The sequence below is a fragment of the Vicia villosa genome, linkage group LG1, assembly GCF_029867415.1.
Source record: "Vicia villosa cultivar HV-30 ecotype Madison, WI linkage group LG1, Vvil1.0, whole genome shotgun sequence".
NCBI classification, from domain to species: domain Eukaryota; kingdom Viridiplantae; phylum Streptophyta; class Magnoliopsida; order Fabales; family Fabaceae; genus Vicia; species Vicia villosa.
The window spans coordinates 131,125,762-131,148,017 of NC_081180.1; the positions used below are offsets into that span (position 1 = coordinate 131,125,762).

At 32.1% G+C, this 22,256-nt stretch overlaps 1 protein-coding gene across 8 annotated transcripts; it reads left to right on the forward strand.

Annotated features, from left to right (window-relative positions):
• The first annotated feature begins 11,925 nt into the window (after nucleotides 1-11,925).
• LOC131644216 (U11/U12 small nuclear ribonucleoprotein 48 kDa protein-like) lies at nucleotides 11,926-17,190 on the forward strand. Of its 8 annotated transcripts, none has more exons than XM_058914655.1 (7): nucleotides 11,926-13,147; nucleotides 13,302-13,416; nucleotides 14,064-14,171; nucleotides 14,519-14,867; nucleotides 14,961-15,692; nucleotides 15,800-15,989; nucleotides 16,297-17,190. In XM_058914655.1, exons 1-4 carry the CDS (start codon nucleotides 11,976-11,978, stop codon nucleotides 14,849-14,851), a joined length of 1,728 nt encoding a protein of 575 aa, XP_058770638.1. In that variant the 5' UTR covers nucleotides 11,926-11,975; the 3' UTR covers nucleotides 14,852-14,867; nucleotides 14,961-15,692; nucleotides 15,800-15,989; nucleotides 16,297-17,190. The 8 variants fall into 8 exon arrangements, with proteins under 8 accessions (XP_058770638.1, XP_058770640.1, XP_058770642.1 ...); XM_058914657.1 differs by lacking the exon at nucleotides 16,297-17,190 and having other exon boundaries at nucleotides 14,961-15,534; nucleotides 15,656-15,692; nucleotides 15,800-16,042; XM_058914659.1 differs by lacking the exon at nucleotides 16,297-17,190 and having other exon boundaries at nucleotides 14,961-14,994; nucleotides 15,656-15,692; nucleotides 15,800-16,042.
• Nucleotides 17,191-22,256: the final 5,066 nt, after the last annotated feature.

The window sequence follows — 22,256 nt, forward strand, 5'->3', positions numbered from 1 at the left end:
CACATATGTGAGTAAATTGACCCCAGCTTCCAATTCAGCTATTGTATTGATCCACATTAACTGAAGATGTGCAAAACAACCTGATAAAATTCCACTATTAATATACAACAATATCTTATTTTGAAGAGCATACAACAATAACTTTAATTAGGGATCACCAACCTACATCATCATTTTATGTTTTAATTTTCTTCCAAATTCAGTACATTTTAATGAATCCTTATGCCGACTTTCCAATCCATAACTATCTTTCTTGATAACTCTATAAATGAACCACTCCCTAACCATTACTTTTATATTCTTATAAACTCTATAGACATCTAGCTTCCACGTATAAGTATTACTTGGGTCATGCTAACATGTGCCCTAAGGGCACATGTTAAGAGTTAAATGTAGAAATTTTTTATAAAAAATTATGCATTGTTTTCATAAAAAATTTATAATTAATGTGTTTATTACGTTTTTCAATACAAATTTACTATATTTAAGTTTCTTAACATGTGCCCCAAGGGCACATGTTAGCTTTATCCATATTACTTTTATATGTTTCGAGATTAGAAAAATTCAGATGTCGAAAAGTAGCAAGAATGTCTAGTTTGAGCGTTTCACAGATTTCAAGTTTGACCGGTTCAGATTGGGGATCCATTATTTAATATTAGAATATTGGATATATATTCATTTAGAAATAGTTTAAATTAATAGAAAATATTTTATAAGATAGGCATAATATTTTATTCCAAAATTAATATGTTGTGTTTTGGACTTTGTATGTTGGAATTTAGTAATTATAAATATGTATCTCTTCAGTGTTTTACAGTGTGACAATCTTAGAGTTTATAGTTAAAAGGTAAAGCAAAGGGACGTAGGATCTTCTCAAGAAAAAATTTAGAAAGACAAGAGTTTTGGAAAATCTTTGGAGATATCTAAAGGAATTGGAAAACAATTGTTTATATCTTGGATTTGCATGCTTACATTATTGAGAGTTGGAGAAGTTAGGAAACACTTAGGTAGAAAATAGAATTTTATTTTTGGGCGTCTTCAGTGTTGTTCTTTTGGAACTTTGAAGGCGAATGATATTTTTTTGTAACTCATCGGTAATCTCTTGTAACAATTTTTTTGACTATAGTGAATTAGAGAGGTGCCCTCTCCCCTAAAATAGAACTTTGATCGAACTGGATAAACAATGTTTTCACCCTTTTCTCACCTTATTTTGATATATTTTCTTATTGACTATTTTCCATCTAGCTTCCACGTATAAATATTATATCATTTCTCATTAACCACTTATTCCTTGTAGTCGTCAACCCAAACCGTCCTTTAATCTTCTTGTTTTCTTTTCCTATAAATAGTATACAAAACTGAAGACATATTCTAAGTCATCCTCAATTAGAATACATTATATACCAATCAATTTATAGACTATTGACCAAATTATTATTGTCACGTTGCATCCAAAGAACAAATGTTGTGTTGTTTCATCACCCTCATTATACAATACACACATTAAATTACTTTGATTCATTATCCCTCCTCTTGCTTATAAGAAATCTTTAGTAGACAAATTATTAGACAACAATTTCCAACATACTATATGTATATTAGATGAGACCCTTGTTTTCCTTAATGCTCTAAGCGCGGTATTTCTAATATTAGGTGCTAGTTGGAAGCCATTTTGCCTTGAATAAAAGTATAGCATAACTTTACCATAAATCCATAGAAATTACCAGGAATCCACACACACCTATTGCGCACCACTAGGGTTATTCTTAAACCATATAAGAGGTTTATCAATTCATGAAGACATCATTCTCATTCTTTTGAAAGTTCTTTACTCCACTCAAATATCTATTTCTAATCCACTCTATCCCATTATCCCATTTCAACCACATTCTCTTTTTTATTATTACAAATACAATACAACATAGGAAATAAATTTTGCAAGGCTTCATAACCTAACCTGTAACACCCTTCTAAACCCCCGCGAAATATTAATTAAATTCAGAGTAAAACATGTACAAGGGCATTACAACTCTAAAATATTTAAAATATTTAATCATGTCATGCCTTATGAGGAACAACAAACCATATAAATTCAGCAAACATGTTAACACAGCGGAATTACTTCATAATCTGAATAACATAAAACATCGGCATTCAACACTAAGAATTCACCGATTCAAAACCAACCAAAACATTATTCCAACAAAAGAGATAATAGTTCATCAAACAACTCTAAGTAAACATTTCCCAGTGTTACAAGACCAGAGCATGACACCGACACAAGCGAACTAAACGAAATAACTCTACGGGCTATCCTCACCAAGCACAAGCCGCTACTCCTTAATCTGAAAATGGTCAACAGTAAGAGTGAAACAAATCACATTTAAACTATATTATAAGCTCATAATGATAAAACGTCGTAAATAGATCATTCACCCAACTGCAGTACAATTAGATTTTAAAAAATCATTCATAAACAGTTATCCACACAGCTCAATCATAAATCACAACAAACCGATATAACACTAGACAACCTCCAATCATGTTATATCAACATATATGCAAATGCAACGACTCTTATGCATGTGGTACCAATCATGAGATTAACCCATCTCACTGATTCCACCACCAATAGGATACAACTATTTCCACTCACTAATTCCATACAATGGGAATTAGCTACCGCTAATTCAACACCACCATGATACAGCCACTAATATGATTATGAATGCATGCACCACCTTAAGCATGCTAATCATCAACACAATTAATTTGAATAATCATTATCACATTTCAACTCACCGAAGCAACACCAAAATAATGCATTTATATTTCAACACCATTCAGAAATTACATCATGCATAATCAACATTCAAATACAACATCCACAAAGCAATTACATTGCCACAATTCCACTTAATTGTTACACTTAACACTTAAACATGTAACATACAACTCACCACCATAAAAAAACTCCGATTTTAAAAATAAAATCAAGCTACAGCTCAAAACACCACTTAATTATATAAAATATTTAATTAGGGACACAACGCTCAAAATGGCGCTTAAAACGGATATACGGTTTGAAAGATATGGATTTTCAAAAATTATTTTTTAAAATGCATCAAGTGTAACCGGTTACAGCATGGGCGCTACCCGGTTACGCCTTTACGTCAATGTATTTTCTATTTTCAAAATGCGACTATAATCGGTTACAGCATGGTGGGTAACCGGTTACAGTACTCAAAATTGCCCAAATTATTCAATTTTCCACGCGGTAATAAGTTACAGCAGGGCTGCTACCCGGTTACAACGTGCACAGAACCAAAAATACCAATTTTTGACAGCACTTCCCCATTTCAATTCCAACCCAAATCGTTCCAACATCATCAAATCACCAATACAGTCTCAATTCAAACATTCTAACATCTTTCTAACATATTTAGGGGTCCATTAACATCAAGCATCATTCCAATTCATCCAATTTCATCACAATCCAACAATTGTTCTATATTTTCAAAGACCCCAAACCTAACATACTATCAATCAATTCAAACAACCTACATACTCAATTCTTCCACTGTTAAACCGATAATAGAGAGTAAATGGATCAGTCACCCCTTACCTTAGCAAAATTCTTGAGATTCTTCCTCTTCTCCTCTTCTGTTATTTCACGTACTTGCTCTTCTCCTTCTCTGGCTCTTTTGCTTTCTATTTTTCAATTTTCCTTCTTTTCTTATTTTATGAAAAATAGAACCATTAGTTAGTAAGACCTACTCAACTTAACACCTCCCTTCTACTAACTACTATACCAAGCCCAATAACACTATTTTCCAAAATTCTCCATTAATTAAATAAAAGTAAATTAATTCCAAATAATTAATTTAAACTCCGATTAAATTAAATTATGAAATTATGGAGTGTTATATAACCAACAGTATATCCCAAATTTTATGTTCTCTCATTTCCAACTTTTAGAACAATTCTATTAGCAAAATAAAATATTTGATTATCTATCCTATTCCCATCAGAACACATGATGTCTCACCACCGCAATGAATCTTTTTGGGATAAAGGGTCATACATGAATGATGATAAATCAAATCATATCATATAGTATCTTCATTGTTAATGCACCACCACTTTTATTGTTCAACAGAGCTTTGTTGAATGTTCCCACATCTTTTACCCCTAATCTTTCTTCATCTTTCTTGTTGCATATAGTTTTTCACCTAATCAAATTGATCTTCCTTTGAGGTTTTGTAGAAGGATAAATAATATAATAATTCTCTATTGGGTACCACATTTATAAGAAAATTATACCTCGTACCCCTACCATTATCCCTCTACCCCTACAATTTTTAAAATATTCCAATTCTATCCTTTTAATTTATAAAATAATTTTATTATTTAATATTTACCATTTCACACTCCTACCAAAGTGCATCGGATAACTTGACAATTTTTCTTCACCGGATAACTTGCAGTCAAGTTATCCGGTTTGTAATTTTTCTTCACCGGATAACTTGCAGTCAAGTTTTCCGGTTTGTAATTTTTCTTCACCGGATAACTTGCAGTCAAGTTATCCGGTTTGTAATTTTTCTTCACCGGATAACTTGCACTCAAGTTATCCGGTTTATAATTTTTCTTCACCACATAACTTGCAGTCAAGTTATCCAGTTTGTAATATTATAGATAACGATTTTATTTACTTTTGGCCACATTTTTTCCTTGTTGCCTAAACTTTTTTATTTTTTATATTATTTACTTTTGGCCACGGTTGTTCCTTGTTGCCTAAACTTTTTTTTTTTTTAAATTTTCAGGTTAGTTAAAAACTATGCATCATCATCATCATTTTTAAATGGTTTTAGATTTTTTTTCTAACAACCCTTTTATGTTTCCATCATATTTTGACTTCATCAAGATTAAATGTAGTGCCTACAACGCCCCAAACTACTTTCAGGATTACCGACTAACACCACAAACCAACACGAGGCTTGTCATCATATGTTTTCCTCACTCACACGTTGTGGGGTCCGTTAGTAATCTTGAAAGTAGTTTGGAGCGTTACAACACTACATTTAATCTTGATGAAGTCAAAATATGATGGAAACATGAAAGAGTTGTTAGGAAAAAATCTAAAACCATTTAAAAATGATGATAGTGCATAGTTTTTAACTAACTCAAAAATTAAAAAGAAATAAAAAGTTTAGGCAACAAGGAACAACCGTGGCCAAAAGTAAATAAAATAAAAAAAGTTTAGGCAACAAGGAAAAACCGTGGCCAAAAGTAAATAAAATCGTTATCTACAATATTTCAAACCGGATAACTTGACTGCAAGTTATCCGGTGAAGAAAAATTACAAACCGGATAACTTGATTGCAAGTTATCCGGTGAAGAAAAATTGCAAACCGGAAAACTTGACTGCAAGTTATCCGGTGAAGAAAAATTCGAAACCGAATAACTTAACTGCGAGTTATCCAATGCACTTTGGTAGGGGTGTGAAATGATAAATATTAAATAATAAAATTATTTTATAAATTAAAAGGATAGAATTGAAATATTTTAAAAAATGTAGGGGTAGAGAGATAATGATAGGGGTACGAGGTATAATTTTCTATTTATAAATGTCACGCGACCACCGTAGATAAGTGTTGACTTTTTCATGCTGGCAATTTTTTTTACCAACTTCTCTATCATCGAAATTCACATTACATCTTCTCGGATTTATTAAAGTTAAGACAACAAAAAAATAAAATAAAACAAAAACCAAAATTTTAGAATCAACTACTTTTATTCATTTTCTCATTATTAATTCTTCTTAATTTTTAATTTTTAATTTCTTATTTTATTTGTCACTGGCTAATTCTTCTTGTTTTCTAATTTTAAATAGTGGCTCTTGAAAATATTATTATAAAAAAATACAAATTTACATTGATAATGTTAATATTGAAATTCTTGAAAGTGTAGTTATTAATAAAATGATGATTTAAAAAATAGAGGTGACATGCTTATTGAAAGTATTTATTGTTTTTATGTTATTTATCAATAAAATGAATGATGATATTTTTCAATTTGTTATGCTTTTTTTCATTAGAGATACAGCATTAAGATTATAACATAATTTCCAAATTATTTGAGCTGTTTCTAAAAACCATTCATAAAAATTAATATTTGTACAAATAAAATAAGTTAAATACTTTTTTTTATTACATAGAATAAATAATTAACACAATTTTTTTTATAAATATATTTAAAATATTACTGGTGTAAATATTTTATATTAGAAAAATTTAATTATTAAATTTTTTAAATAATAAATTATTTAAAACATCTTATTTAAAGTATTTTGATTTATATTTTGCATAAAAAATTAGAGTAGTTAGTTTGTCTCCATCAAAAAGCAAGTAGTTTAATTTTAAGACCTGGCGGCAACAAAGATCCAAGCACTTATATATATATATATATATATATATATATATATATATATATATATATATAAAACTTTTAAAATATGATATGTATATTACGATAAATTTTTACTTATAAAACTTTTAATCTCGGCTTTTATTATTGAGAAAAAGGGATATACATTGATAGTATAAAATATTTTTATATTGTCAACCAATCATAACCATGTATCCAATTAAAACATAATTTTAATTTTAAAAAACTAATATGACATGACAAATGTAAGGATTTTGATTGGTTGTATGTGTAAAGTTAATTTACATTGTCTATGCACTACCTTTAAACTCTTTATTATTAATCTATTGACATGACTTGGGAAATATGATTTAATCAACAAATTAACTTGAAGATAAATCTATAATTCGATTTAGATCCTAAAGGATTTTAAATTAATAGGTTTATCTGTGATCTTTAGGATGATAGATTATTGATTGTTTATGTTTTTATTCAAAAAGCACTTAAAAGAAATCAATACTAAGAGAAAATGAGTAAAGACTTGGTTAAGTCGACAAAGACTTCCACCATCTCATCTAAGTACTTTGAGGTTTATTTATATTTATTTGTCGTAGTTAAAACCGTGACTAGTTATTCTATTTTTTAGGAATGTTCAAGAATAATTTCTTTTGTTGATAAAAAGTAATATTTTTTTTGTTGATAGTAAACAATCTCTTTCATTAGATGAAGAAAAGAGAGTACAAACATAGACATAAATATTGTGTTAGGACATTCCCCAACCACAATTTAACATCAACATTAATAATTAAGCCAAATAAGCTATGGAAATAAAAAACCTTTGAGAAATTCAAAACCAATAGGGAGGTACCAATCCAAATCCTTAAACCAAGCAACCAAACAACATTCTTCCACACGAGCCGAGTGAGTTTTAGAACCACAATCTTTAAGTCTATCCAGTTACGGATCATTTCTTTAGCTTTATCACGCGCAATTCGATTATGCGGGTTCATATGATTGAATAAACTCACACTTTGTAGAGGAATCCATTGTTGATCGGAAGGAAGAGTTTGATTTGCAACAACCCTAGAGAGAGTTTCATTCTTCAACACATCTCCTTCATCCAAGCTTCTTTGAGTCATTTCTACAAACACCTTAAGGACAAGCTTACAACAAACTAATCTTAAGAACAAAACACACAATATAGCAAAGCAAACAAGAAACACCAGCAACCAGAACAACACAAACATAACAATAGAATCTAATGCAGAAACACACACACATAAACTCAGGAGATCCATATCTTTTAGCGGTGGAGGCTCTGGTGGAGGCCGGTATTCATGACCGAACCAGCTTGACCTCTCAGTTGGTGGAAATGATTTTGGGGTTTCAGACAATTGATGGTTAATGGCAGAGAGGAGGGAAAACTTGATGGGGGATGGAGGAAGAAAACAGTGTGGATCTAAAATGGATAAGTGTTTTGACGGAATGAGAAAAAAGGGACGGAAACTTACAGTGGAGAGGGGAGAACCACCATTGAGGAGGAAAGTGCCACCATACCGGCGGGGAAAAGCTCCGATGACGGAGGAGAAGCCTCTACAAGAGAGGAGGCGGCGGCTCTCACCAAGAGAGGAAAACCCTACTTTTAGAGAGAAGAGAGAGCTTCTCTCTCTAAACATGTTGAAGGGTACTAATAAAAAGTAATATATATTAAGAGAAGACTGATATAAAAAAGATGGGAATTATAGTCAAAATTTAAAAAGAGGCAAACTTAATCTATTTCTGACATAATCTTGTCTAATCTCCAAGTTAAAGAATCAAAAGAGTGAAGAAATTAAATGTAGGACCCAAATTAACAAAAAAATTTGCACATATGACTTATATCTTGTAATCCGATAATATAATCAATTGTTATAATTTAATACATTTTTTTAATAATTTAAATGAGACCTATTTAATTAAATTAACTTTTAAATAAGTCTAGGCATAATATTTTTATTAAATAAGTTAAATCTTAAATAGATCGGATAATAGATCTATTGTTATGTAAATAAATCGATGATGCATAATACATTCCTAACCCAATTTTTTTTCTTCAGAATTGTGGAAAAATGCAAAGCATAAGGTAGGACTTTGTAGTGAAAAGATGGGAGTTGTTATATGTAAGGTACGTAGTTAATTCATTTTTTAAGACAACGACTTTCAATTCATGAATCCAAGTTTGTTTTAGAAACTTGGAATATCCCAAGGATTTTTTCTACCTTTCCTATTACAATATGAAAAAGATAATCAATCTCTATTATACTGCCAACTTAAAATATTTTCTTAATTTTATTAATAGAATATATTTTGTTGATATTAACTATTTTTAAACTTTTTAAATAGAATGAAAATATATTTTGGTCGCTCATAAATATTGCATAAGCTAAATTAATCCTTTATGAAAAAATAGATTCGATTTAATCTCTAACCGGAACATATAAGTTTTTTTATAAGGAATCGAATCCAGGGTCTTAAAAAGATATCTCCGTGTCTTCACCACTAGGCCAATATACATTCATGACAAATAATTTCAATAATTTCTATTGATATTAACAAATTTTATACATAAATTTTTACCTATGAGATCTCAAACTCAAGTCTCTTCAGGTTAAATGATATTCACTTTATAACTAGACAAATCAATTTCTTGTTTATAAAGTGACTATCATTTACAACTAGAAAATTCAATTCCTATTGTTAGTAAAGTGGCTATTATTTACAACTAGACAAATCAATTTCTATTGTTAATAAAGTGATTATCATTTACAACTAGACAAATCAATTTCTATTATTAATAAAGTGACTATCATTTACAATTAGAGAAATCAATTTCTATTGTTAATAAAATAATTATCATTTACAACTAGACAAATAATTTTTGTTATTAACAAAGTGATTATCATTTACAATTAGACAAATCAATTTCTATTGTTAATAAAGTGATTATCATTTACAACTAGACAAATCAATTTATGTTATTAATAAAGTGATTATCATTTATAATTAGACAAATCAATTTCTATTGTTAATAAAATGATTATCATTTACAACTAGACAAATCAATTTCTACGATTAGTAAAGTGACTATCATTATGTAATTTTTTATGGAATGATATTATAATTTATTTTTTATTTAATATTCTTTTTGTTGTCAAAATAATTAAAAAATAGCAAAAACAACATAGGAGCCAGGACGAGTGACACATACTACTAATTCTTACATGCATACGCCATTGTCATTGGCATGACACATGAGCATATGCCACAAGCAATGATGCATCCTTTATAAGACGAAAATTTTTTATTTAAAAAGTGATTAGTTTGAAAAATATTTTTAAAATATTATTATTTAGATATTTCTTTTTTAAAAAAAGTCATTTAAAAAATTTCTGAAATTTTTATATTCAATTTTATTAAGAATTCCCTAATTCATACCACAAAGAATTTGAATACTTTATTCGTTCCAAAAACCACATATTAAGTCTATGTTAGATATAATCCTAATTCAGACTTCAAAGTTGGATATTTTATTCGCTCGAAAAACCACTTACTAAATCTATGTTAGGTCTATGTTTGGAAAATGTCAAAATCATGGTAGAAATCCACGTAGCCCAAAAGCCACTCTCTCCTATATGCTTCTAAGGATCACGGGAAATAACCTAAGGCTATGTTTGGATTGATGAAACATAACGGAGCGGAGCGAAATGAAACATAATGGAGCGGGACAGATTAAAGATACCCCTCCATTGTTTGGTTATTTTATTTAAAATTTCTCATTTCATCACATACACCCCAAATTGGATGGAACAAAAAATAGGGAATTTGATGGAATGGGATAGAATGGATTCTATCATGTTCCGCTCAATTTCATCCACTATTAGTAAATCTAAACGATGAAATCTCATTAATTACGATTCTATTCCATTACATCCTATACCACCAATCTAAACATATCTAATATTTTGTATTACTTATTGAATTATAATATCAACCTTCTAGTTCCTATTGATCACAGCCAATTTTCTAGGATCAATATGGTCTATTCAAACATGGTGTACATTAAGAATTCCTTGAAGATTCTTGTTATCACCCTTGATTCTACTTGAGTAACCAACATTTTTAGTTTATAGGCAAAATATTTTTTTTGGTCCCTTATGTTAACATCGGGATTCATTTTGGTCCCTTATGTTAACATCGGGATTCATTTTGGTCCCTTAACTTCAAAAGATGTCATATTAGTTCCTTAACTTTTCAAAAGGTGTCATTTTAGTCCTTTTTGTCATATTAGCAACTGATTTAGCGACCAATTTTTGAGTTTTTCCGTCACTATTGTGACAAAAAGGATTAAAATGACACATTTTAAAGAGTTAAGGGACCAATATGACACTTTTTGAAGTTAAGAGATCAAAATGAACCACGAAGTTAACATAATGAATCAAAAAGAGTATTTTACCTAGTTTATACATGGTTTATTCGATAAATAGATTGGTACTCTTTAATTATGGGATTTTGGTTTACTCTTATATCCTCTTTTTCAATATAATAATCCTTTCACCAAAATAAAAAAAATAAAATAATAATCCTATCCTAGAATGAAAATGGCTATTTTCTCATTAAAATCTAAAAAAAAATCATGAATTTCTTCGGCAAATTTTAGATGAACCTGGACCCAAATTCAAATGAGATGTAAAAAACAAAAAACCACTTTTTCACAAAAAAACCCAGCATTTTCTATTTCAACACCGATAAGTTAAAATTCCTAAGACTATTTACAATGGTTATATTATTCAACACCATACTTTTTCACTTTTTATCTTCCACATCATCTTCTCTCTCTTCCACCTAATAATTCAACACCTATTCAATTTTTTTTCACTACAATGGTTTTGTTTAATAAAATTCAACACCCTACCCCACATCATATTCTTATTTTCTTTTAAAGTTTTGTTTTTATGATTATATATTAATATCTATTATCAATTAAAAGTGAATTTTTTTTTATGAGTCCAAATCAAATGAACCAAGTCTCTATTTATAGAGGAAAAAAAATAATGAATTATGATAAAAATAAAAATAAATAAAAAATTTATTTACTATGAAATAATTAATTTTAAATGATTAAAAGAAAATAAAATCTAAATAATCACAACAACCAATAAAATTGTGTAAAGTGTTGCATGTGGCCCCACTTTTTTCTCATTCAACATGTTGAATCTTTTCAACACCAATTAATCCACATCACATTAAACACCTCATTCAACAAACCATTGTAGACATTCAACTATTGAATAATTTTTTCAACACCCCCATTGTAAATGGTCTAACGAAGAGAAATCATCCGCGACTCATTTATAATAAAATAATATTTTAAAATGATCTATTTTAATTTCAAATATATTTTTTTCAAATTTATCTATTAATTAATAAAAATTTCATTAACATTAACATTTTGGACAGAGGGAGTAATTATTTTTTCACACATAACATTAATGTGTTAGAAATCCAAATTAATGCAACACCCAATCATGAATCTGCCACTTCCTCCACCACCACCTCCGTCACTACCACCACCGTCGTCACATCCATCACTACCACCACCATCACCACATCCATCGCTACCACCACCACCACCATCACCACATCCATCGCTACCACCACCACCACCACCACCTCGTCCAACCCTAAACCACCTCAACACAACCCTCTCATCCCTCACCAACCTCCTCACTTTCTCAAACCAAATCCTCTCAACCACCCCAAAACCCCAAACCCTAACCTCAAATCTCATCCCCTGCCTTTTCAACCACAACCACCTCCTCCCACCATCTTCCCTCTTCCTCCACCATCTCCGCTGCCCTTCCTCACCTCGCCCTCTTCCCGACCTCAACCACCTCCTCACCTCCCTCTCTTACCCCAAAACCCTCCACAATCCTCAATCCACTCACCTCTCTTCCTACTTCGATTTCACTTCCAACTTTTTCTACAACAATTGCCCCGGCGTAGTTACCTTCTCCGAAGCAAACTCCGTCGCTAAAACCGCAACTCTCCATCTCCCTGATTTTTTATCCCGGGAATGTTCAGACAATTCCACCACCAACACTAATCATAAACCTCCCTCCATTCTTCCCTCGGAATATATCTACATTTCCCGCGAAATCGAATCATGGAACAATTTTCCCTCAACCTACTCCACCTCTGTTCATAATGCAATCCTAGGTATTGGAATTGCCAAAGAAAATGACATGGATAATTGGATAATATCCAATTCGCCTCGATACGGAATCGTAATCGATACCTCTATGCAGTGTCATATATTTTTGCTGTTTTCTTTGTGTTTCAAGTCAATTCTAAGAGAAGGTTCTGTTTTGAAGAATGCCTTAATGTGGTTAGAATCTCAGGTTTCGATTCTGTATGGTGTTAATGGAAAATTATTTGTTCTTGATTTCGTGAAAAAATGTATTCTGGCTGGTGCTTCGTTTCTGCTTTTGTTTCCTTTAGGGAATAATGAAGTTGATGACTCTGTTGCTTCGAAGAAAGAAATGAATAATGCAGATTGTATTCAGAAGAGGAAGATTACAATGCCACAAGTTGTTGCAGCGGTTGCGGCATTGCACGAACGAGCATTGCTTGAACGGAAAATTAAGGGATTTTGGTTTTCTCATCCGACAAATAGCTATCAGCTGTATGTATTTGCTTTTATATTCTGTATGTATAGTTTTGCATTGCACCGATGAATATTTCCTTGCTGCACTTGGAAGTTTTATAATATATTTCCAACTATGTGTGATTGTGGATATCATGAGGTTAATGTGAATTATGGTTTTTTGATTCTCTAGGAAAGCTGAGCATTGTTATTTATATGACAAAGCTAATGAAGAAAGGAAAAACCGTGTCGATTATAGGCCTATAATTGAGTATGACTGGGTTCATCGGCAGCATTCATATCAGCAGGTACTTCTAATTGGTTAATATGGTTTCCGGAAACAGTTTTCCATTTTGTGTTTTCCTGAATTATTTATTTGTCTAACCACGGATCTGAACTCACTACGGTGGATAAGTTAGAGCCGTCTAATAGTTTAGCGGAGATCAAATGAGTTATATGATTTTCATCCTAACGCTTCTATCGGTTAACTGTGGTGATTTTAATTTTTTTTGTAGTAAATCCGTTTCTGTCTAACCGATTGGGTTTTTACTCTTTTTAGTCACATTTATAGCACCAAAATACCTAGGAGATGACTATTAAATAATTAGGCAATTAGTATGTTTACATGTTATGTTAGGGGTATGAAACCAGTATTACATCGGCAGCCCTTGCCGCAATCCGGGTCCCTACAACATCAAAGGGGCTCGCTAAATCGAGTATGGCGGCTGCTCACGCCACAACCTCGACTGGGAAAAAATCAAAAGGATGATTAAATCCAATCCTATCCATTATCCTTATTGACACAATCTGCATGTCAAATTGTCAAAATAATGATAGCAGTTCATTCAAAATTTGTTCATGTTAATTAAGGTGTCACCGCATTCATGGAAGTGAATATAATTTACTTTTATTCTACCTATAACTGACTTATTTTTCGACCATTTATCAAATATAGGGAACACAAAAAGAGAAGACGGTCGAGGAGTTACTAGCTGAAGAAAGGGATTACAAACGTAGAAGAATGTCTTATCGTGGCAAGAAGAGAAATCAAGCACCTTTACAGGTTAGACTTAAAATTTTCTGCTTCTATCATTGAATCATAGTTGTTTTCTGCTTTTAAATATTGAATCATCCATAAAAAAAAAGGTACTCAATCATTGTTCAGTTTTCTAATTGTTCATTGTCTCTATTGAAGCTGAATAACCATGAACATCTTTTGATTATCATGTAGTTATTTATTCCAGTTTGTATCCTTTTCAACATTGTATCAGATTCAGTGATGAAGGAGATCTTTGTTTGACTCGTTTGTCTTTAGCAATATTTATAATAAATTATTCAGAGGAATTTCATTTCTTTTCTTTAACTTCTTACATTTTAACAATTTTTTATGTTTAATTCTAAACTCTGAAGGTGATGAGGGATCTGATAGGGGAGTACATGGAGGAAATCAAGCTGGCTACAGGTGTTAAAAGCCCTGTCCGTGTTTCTGAAGACAGTCTGATGCCTCCACCTAAACTGTCTTCTAGTCATGCCATTCCTATGGAAACCAATAATTCAAGAAAAGTTAGCGATGACTCACCTGCAGTACATGTAGCTACTTCTAGAGATTACGAACAACGTAAACAAAGACATCACAGGAGTCATCATAATGGAGGAGATCGTGCTTCAACAAGCCCTGAAAGACAGAGAAGTCGAAATGGATCGCATGAGCATAGAGTTCATCATAAGAAACAAGAACTATGAAGGCATTATACAGTGGGTAAGTTAGGCTAGCCATTTCCTATTTAGAAGTTGAATATAAATTTGAATGTGAAGCTCTACTATAACGCAGTTTATTGACACAAATTTGCAGTATTAGCATATCAAGATTCGGGGCTTTTATCAATGTATCCTCCTTTGTATCCTTAACTGTGATAGAGTGTCTAGAAGCATTCATTGTAGTGATTTTACTGTCTATATCATCACTATTGCATTCTTTATTTTCCCTCTCAAGATAAAAGCAACAAAATGCAATAATGGCAACCACAATAAAATCTATTTCCATTAAAAAGTTTTTATTCTCTCATTGCTCTACTTAATTTCTATTTTTTAGTCTAATTACATCTTAAATGTGTATCTAGGATGAGTGAAGCAAGATGTTAATGTTCTACTTTATTGAATACTTTAACTACCAGAAAAGCAATTATATTAGTTCCTATGTCTTATAGGAGTTAGATCCTCTCCATTTTCTTTGTCCATTACTTCTTTGTGTTCTCTTCTCTCCCAATTACTTGCTGCTAACTTTGGCTTTAAATGTGCAAAGGCTGACCAAAGATTGTCATTATTCAACTATTTATATATTGCAACAAAACTTATTATATATTATAGCATTATCTGATATCAAAAGTTCTTTGATGGTTAACTTATTTTGATTTGATTTGATTCAGGTAAAATAAAACAGAACATTTTGTTATCTGCCTGAATTCCCTCTATTGTTTTTTTCTTTCTGTTTCTGTTTCTGAGTTACATGCTCATCAATTGACTTATCTTTGTTTCTACATTGTTTAGTAATAGAGAGACTCAGCTGCGATGGAGTGATTACAAGGTTAGATAAATAATCCTTGTGGTTTTGTTTTTATACCTAGAAATTAGGGGATAACAATACAAAGAGAGGGTAGCTAATGTATTTTTTCTCTGGATGTGTGTATTCAGGACTACAGATGCTAATGTCTTCGGAGGTCTGGGTTCAGTGTGAGACAATACCAAACTTTTTTATTGCAAGAGAAGTCATCTAAGTTCCTGCTTTGCACCAGAACTGGACAATCTTCTGTCCTAAGATGGACTGTGAACTGATCTTCCCATATTTGAAAATAATGTAACTCTTTTGGAAGAATATTCACAGGTTATGTCAATTGGATAATATGTTTCTTTTTGTCCACATTGATTTTTTGGTTACTTTGAAAGATATACTATAATGCTATGCAATATGCTTGTTACTTGAGGAACAAACTTCAGATATTTTGTTTCTCAAGCGACAATAGTATTAGTAAATGATGCTCATTTTACATGGGAAATAGTCTTTTTACCCTGTTGGTCTAATTCCATAACTTGTTAAAAGGAGAAATATCACAATTTAGCCCTGATTATGCAATTGGATTAGGGTAATAGTAAGGAGGGAACAACTGAACATACAGAAACCCGTGTTGCAGGTTGATTAGAAGTTGTTGCAAGAGTCATAGCAAGTTGAGCAAAAGCTTCATAAGGTTGAGCAGGTTGTGCATGATCCTGAGCAGGGGTCTTTGTATTTTTACTTGGGCTTCCTTTCTTGGAATTCCCTTTGGGGCTACCCTATAACAAATGAAATTTGAGATAAGTCCTTGCAAAGAACAAATGATAGTAAAAAAGCAATTGTGTAAAGAATAAGGGATAATAACCCTCTTTTTTGATTTTGTATTCACATTTGGAATTTGGCTCCTCGAGTGAGTGTTTCAATATTTATTGGCAATTCACCAGGAACAACTACAAGTTGTTTATTCTTCTTATATGTTCTGGTATTGTGCCCATATTCTAAGCATGTGTTGCACACGTGGCTTGTGCTTGTTCTTTGCCATCTTGTTTGGGATGCCTCATCTGGTTCTCTTTTGCGGAGTTTCTTTGGCCTCCCTGGACCTCTCTTAAACATTGGTGGCAACATTTCAAGATCAATGGTCCTTGGCCATATGTTTTTCCCGTTTAGGGGAGTGATAACTTTGTTGTAACGTGATATATAAGTGGTCCTATGATAACACTTGTACATACTTGATGGGATCATCAAATTTCCTATGTATTGCAGCAAAACCATGTCTACATGGGATCCCAACCAAATCCCAAAATTTACATGAACAAGTATGTTTTTGCCAAGTCTACAACAAAACTATCTGTAAACATGACATGTGTTACTTGAAATGTTAATATGCATATGCTGACAACCAATTTCCACTTTTTTCTATCTCCTTCTAACCTAAATGGTTTAAAAATTATCTCCCTTTTGTAATTTTCTACCTTTTCCCTAGGTGTGGCAAACTTACCCATAAGGTAGTTCCCGATCCACATAAACATTGTTATAATAGGTTTGTCCCTTTGCATCAATATAGTTACATTGAATGATTCACTAAGATTGTTCATCAGAATATCACACTTAGAGTAAAAGAGAAATGCATGCTTACACCATTTATTTTTTGGTACAACATTTTACCATTCAAAAACATCTAAACTAACCTCCTTGATTTGAATCATCTTAAATTCATATGTGCTTCATAATAGGTTGCATATGTGCTTCATAATAGGTTACCTTTGCTATAGCCATCCATAATGAGATTTCTGAATAATGCCTTAACCAAATTGTGTGTTCAAAATCAAGGTGTTTTTCCTCAAATACTTGCACCAATCCCTGTACATATAATAACACAAAAATTTAGTAAACCAAGATAATAAATAACTACAATAACCATGGACAATTACACATACATTTTGCTGCCACCTACCATCACCATCACTTCACCATGATTGTCCTTAAGAATAAACTTCATAAACTAGTTCCAGGAATCCTTAGTTTCATTCTCCACAACCCTTAAAGAAATAGAAAGATACTGGTCATTGGCATCCATCCCAATAACAATAAACACAATTCCATCATATTTAGTTTTTAGGTGACATCCATCTAATCACATGAATGATCTACATGCCAGTTTCAATGCTTTATTTGTCCCATCAAAACACATGTAACACCTTGCAAACCTTGGTTGCAAGCCATGTGTTGGTCTTCCAATGTTTAATTTGAATGTGTTTCCTTGATAAGCCCTCTTCAACTCAGCACCATATGGTCATAACATACTATATTGCTTGGTTGAGTCCCCATCAACAACTTTCCTTGCTATCTGCCTAGCTTCATTGAACTTCATATTGGTATTGCTCTTCAACTTTTCTACAATCATTCTAGCAACCCATTCAACATTGTCATTCTTATTGAAGAACTTTCTTCCATATTTGTGTTTGTGAAACAAAGTTTTTATCTTAAATGTTATTGATCCCAAAACTCTACTGCATAGCACCGTGTAGTTACAATGCTCTTTATCTTTACAAATAACCCTACACCTATTAGCATCATTTTTGGTAAATCTTACCTTCTTACCATTCAACCCCTGTGTTCTAGTATAACCTTTTTAAATTGCTTCAAAGATGAAAGTTCCATTCCCACCTTGAATGTGAAATCCTTTCTAAGTGTTTCCTCTTCGCTAAACCTAATCATTACAGGCCTGTCATCACATGTATCTTCATATGCCCCACTATCAAGTTCACCAATAATGTAATCTTCTTCAATGACATGTTCCCTATCCATCTCTATTGTGGTGAACAAACAGTTATGTAGTTGAATTGTATCCGCACCATCAATATTCTCCATTCTAGGCTCACCTTTATCCACTCCAATGCTTAACCCTTCATCAAGATATTCATCAAAATCATGCATTCTCTCTTCTTCATTGTTTTCAAAGTGTATCCCATCCATAGAGTCTTCACTTAATTCACTGTCTTTAGCACTTTCTTCAATACTTTCCTCAACACTTTATATCCCTTTTTATCATCTATTAACCTTTCCATACAAGTCTTCTTACCTAGTGATAATTTTGGCTTTGTATATATTTCAACATCACAAGCATTCTTCTCAGCAAACACAGCTAACAATGATGCATCCTCATCATTTCTAAATGGTTTTAGATCCTTTTCAAGACAATACTCTCCATGCTTCTACCACATTTTCACATCATCAAGATTAAAGGCTGAGTCCATCCCCTTACTTATATCACGTGCTTCAAAGAAGGACAAAAAATCAGAGTCTTGCGCACTGAATGCATAAATATTCCCACCCTCATACCTTAACTTTGCATCCTTTACAAATGAATCCTTTGTATAAAATACCACCTTAAATAACCCTATATCATGTACAATACAAATATTAAAGAGGGTAAATTAGACATCATATTCATAGTCAACATGATAAAACCCTAGATATTTACAATCAACACAACTAAAGTGGCTTATCAAAGACTAAATGGGGGGCATATCAAAGACATATGACCATCATTAGGAGTAAGTCGAGCAAGACGTATACCCTCGGTGCCAACCTCAGTGCTAGGAGGAATCTGGACATTCAGAGTGTGGGAAAAAGTGGCGTTAAGCCATAGTTGTAATAGCTAGATAAGCCCTCCTATTTGAAGGTTGTCGAGTTGGTTTCGATAGACAAGGTCACCAAACGCATGTCCCATCGACTCATAAAGTCCCGCAAGGATCAGTTTGCTAAGGCAAACATTCACCCTTTCATGAAGTTGTGTGGCCAGAGATATGTACATCTTAGTAATATGAACCCCACGAGGATAAAAGACGTATCGACGTAGCCAGTAATTTAAAAATGCCATGTGCTCATGAGCATCGACAGTATCACCAGAGCCACAATCCTCCTCAACCAATGTACTGAAAGCACTTCTTGAAAACTCAAAACCATAATCAGTCTTCACAAGCTCATAATCCACCCTAGTTGGCCAAAGCCCACCGATGGCATCTACATTAAAGAGGGTGGGAGTAATCATCCCACAAGGAAGGTGGAAAGTGTTTGTCGAAGCTTCCCAAAAACACGTGGCAACAAGGAGCATAACATGGATGTACTTATGGCCTACCCTTGATAGTTGGATGAGATCATAAACCCCTTGTTCTTCCGACACAAGTCTCTTCTTCTCCTCTACTATATTCAGCCATTTGATATAAGCTGAGTCAGCGACGTCGACAACACGTTGAGCAGTTATTATCAAAAGTTCGTGCAGAAGTTTGAAACGATTATAACTCAACATGGGTTGTAAAGAGAAGGAATCGTGGGTGACACGTAGGCGCACTAAGGGGAACATGAAGATCAAACGTGGAGTAAAACGCACCAGTTCCATAGTGGATGGAACCGTCGTCGATAATTATTTTGTAAATAAAATAAATAAAAAATTCATATATTGTAACAAAGGTCACAAAATTTCATACATACTCTCCATACTGGAGTACCCGAGTCAAAGAGCGAAACAGTGTATGAGAAACATGTATGTGTCTGCGTCCAGTCTTTTAATTGTTTCTTAAATGAAACGCTTACTTGCTTTTGCTTTCACTCTTGTTTAATATCATTTACTGCATTTTACATTGTCATTTATTACAACTTAACTTCATTTAAAGTTTATTTCTACGCCGTTATCGTGCGAACGACCACCGCATTTAATTCATACTCACTTGTGTTCACACAAATCATTTGCACAAATTGCTTTGGAGATTTTTCGAGTAAATCTCACTTACTTTCTAAACTCGCGATTGGTTACCAAAAGCACAGGTAAGCACAACCAAACAATTCCACAAATGAACAATAGAAGACGAACCCCACCTGAACAACAAGAAGGCTAAAAACATAGCCTTAACCACCAATTTGAACAAGCATCCTACTCTAAGACACAAGGCAAAACACCCTCCGAGAGAACCTATTGGAAGGAGGAAGACACCAGATTTTGCAAGAAAACAAAGAAAGGCAGCTGGCCACTTGGCCCACCCCTAAAAGCATAAGCATTCGAGCGGGTCTCGCTACCAGTCCACCAGGGAAAGAATAGCACCAGAAGTATGTACATTAATCCACTTCCAAGCCAAACAAATAATTAGATCCATCTAATGTTAGAGATTAAAGAAAAACACTCTTATAATAAACAATTATAGACATCTTATTTTTTTATAAGTCAATTTATATTATCATCACATTGCCAGAATTTTTACGGTGATTAAACTTTAAATTAGTGAGCTTATTAAAAAAAAACTTTAAATTAGTGAAAGTTTATTTTAAGTGTATGATTTTTTTTTATTGTAATAAAAATGAATCTTCTAATCATTTGCTCCCTCCGTTTTTTATTATAAGTCGTTTTAGACTTTTCACACGGATTAAGAAAAATAATAATTATTGTATGAAAATGAGAAATTATGAAGGTTTTTATAAAATTATTCTTCATTAATGACATATAGAGATAAATTTATATAATTGAAAAGAGAGAGAATAATAAATATTTAAGGATATAATAGAAAAAATAACATTAATTATTCATTGAAATTGTAAAGCATTTATATTTAAATACAATTTTTTTTCCAAAATGACTTATAATAAAAAACGGAGGGAGTAGTTTTTACACAAAAATATAAATCACTTTCTAATTGCAAAATCCTTGAAAGTTGAAATAATAAATATAGGAAAATGCTAATTGTTAAGAAAACATAAAAATAAGAAAGGCAAGAATAAATCTCAACCATTCATTATCACCACCACCCCATGATTCCTATTAAAAAATAAATTAAATTATAAATAAATTAAAATTTTTCCTATAATATAGTGACATGTGTCCATTCTTGCATTTCTTCTCCAATTTCCTTCGTACTAAATAGCATTACTCATAAATATATTCAATCCTAAAAAAATTGGGTTTTTTTTTCTCAAAAGGAAATATTTATAAAAAGAATGAAATTTTAATGTTAATAATGAATATTTACACAAATTTTAATGTAATTAAGTTTAACAAATAATGAGAGTAATTGCTATATTTAAAAACATATAGCAAGAAACCAATCGTTAGTTGGTCCAGTGGTGATTGGCGCTGGACTTGGTAGGGAGAACCACGGTTCGATCCCCCGCAACTACGATCGGGAGGGGGCTTGACCCACTTGATGCCAGAGCTGTTCCCCCGAACCGGACTAAACCGGTGGTTATAAACCAAAAAAAAAAAAACATATAGCAAGAATATTACCAAAAAAAAAAGATATAGCAAGAATTGACCGCCGACGATTGGACAAACATATTTGCTTCCCTAACAAGTAACATATATTTAAAAAACAGTTAAGAGCAATAATATATTGTGAGAAGTTGGGATTTCAAATCTTCAAACATTGTTCGACCATCCAAGATACAAAGTTCACTGGATGCTTCTTAAGGGCCAGTTTGTTTTAGCTTTTTTTAAAAATGATTTTTATAGTGTTACTAAATTTTGTGAAAATTTTTTTTACAAAGAAACTTTTTATAAAAGCTTCAAATGAAAATTTTGTTTGAATATTTATTGTTAAAATGTGATTTTAG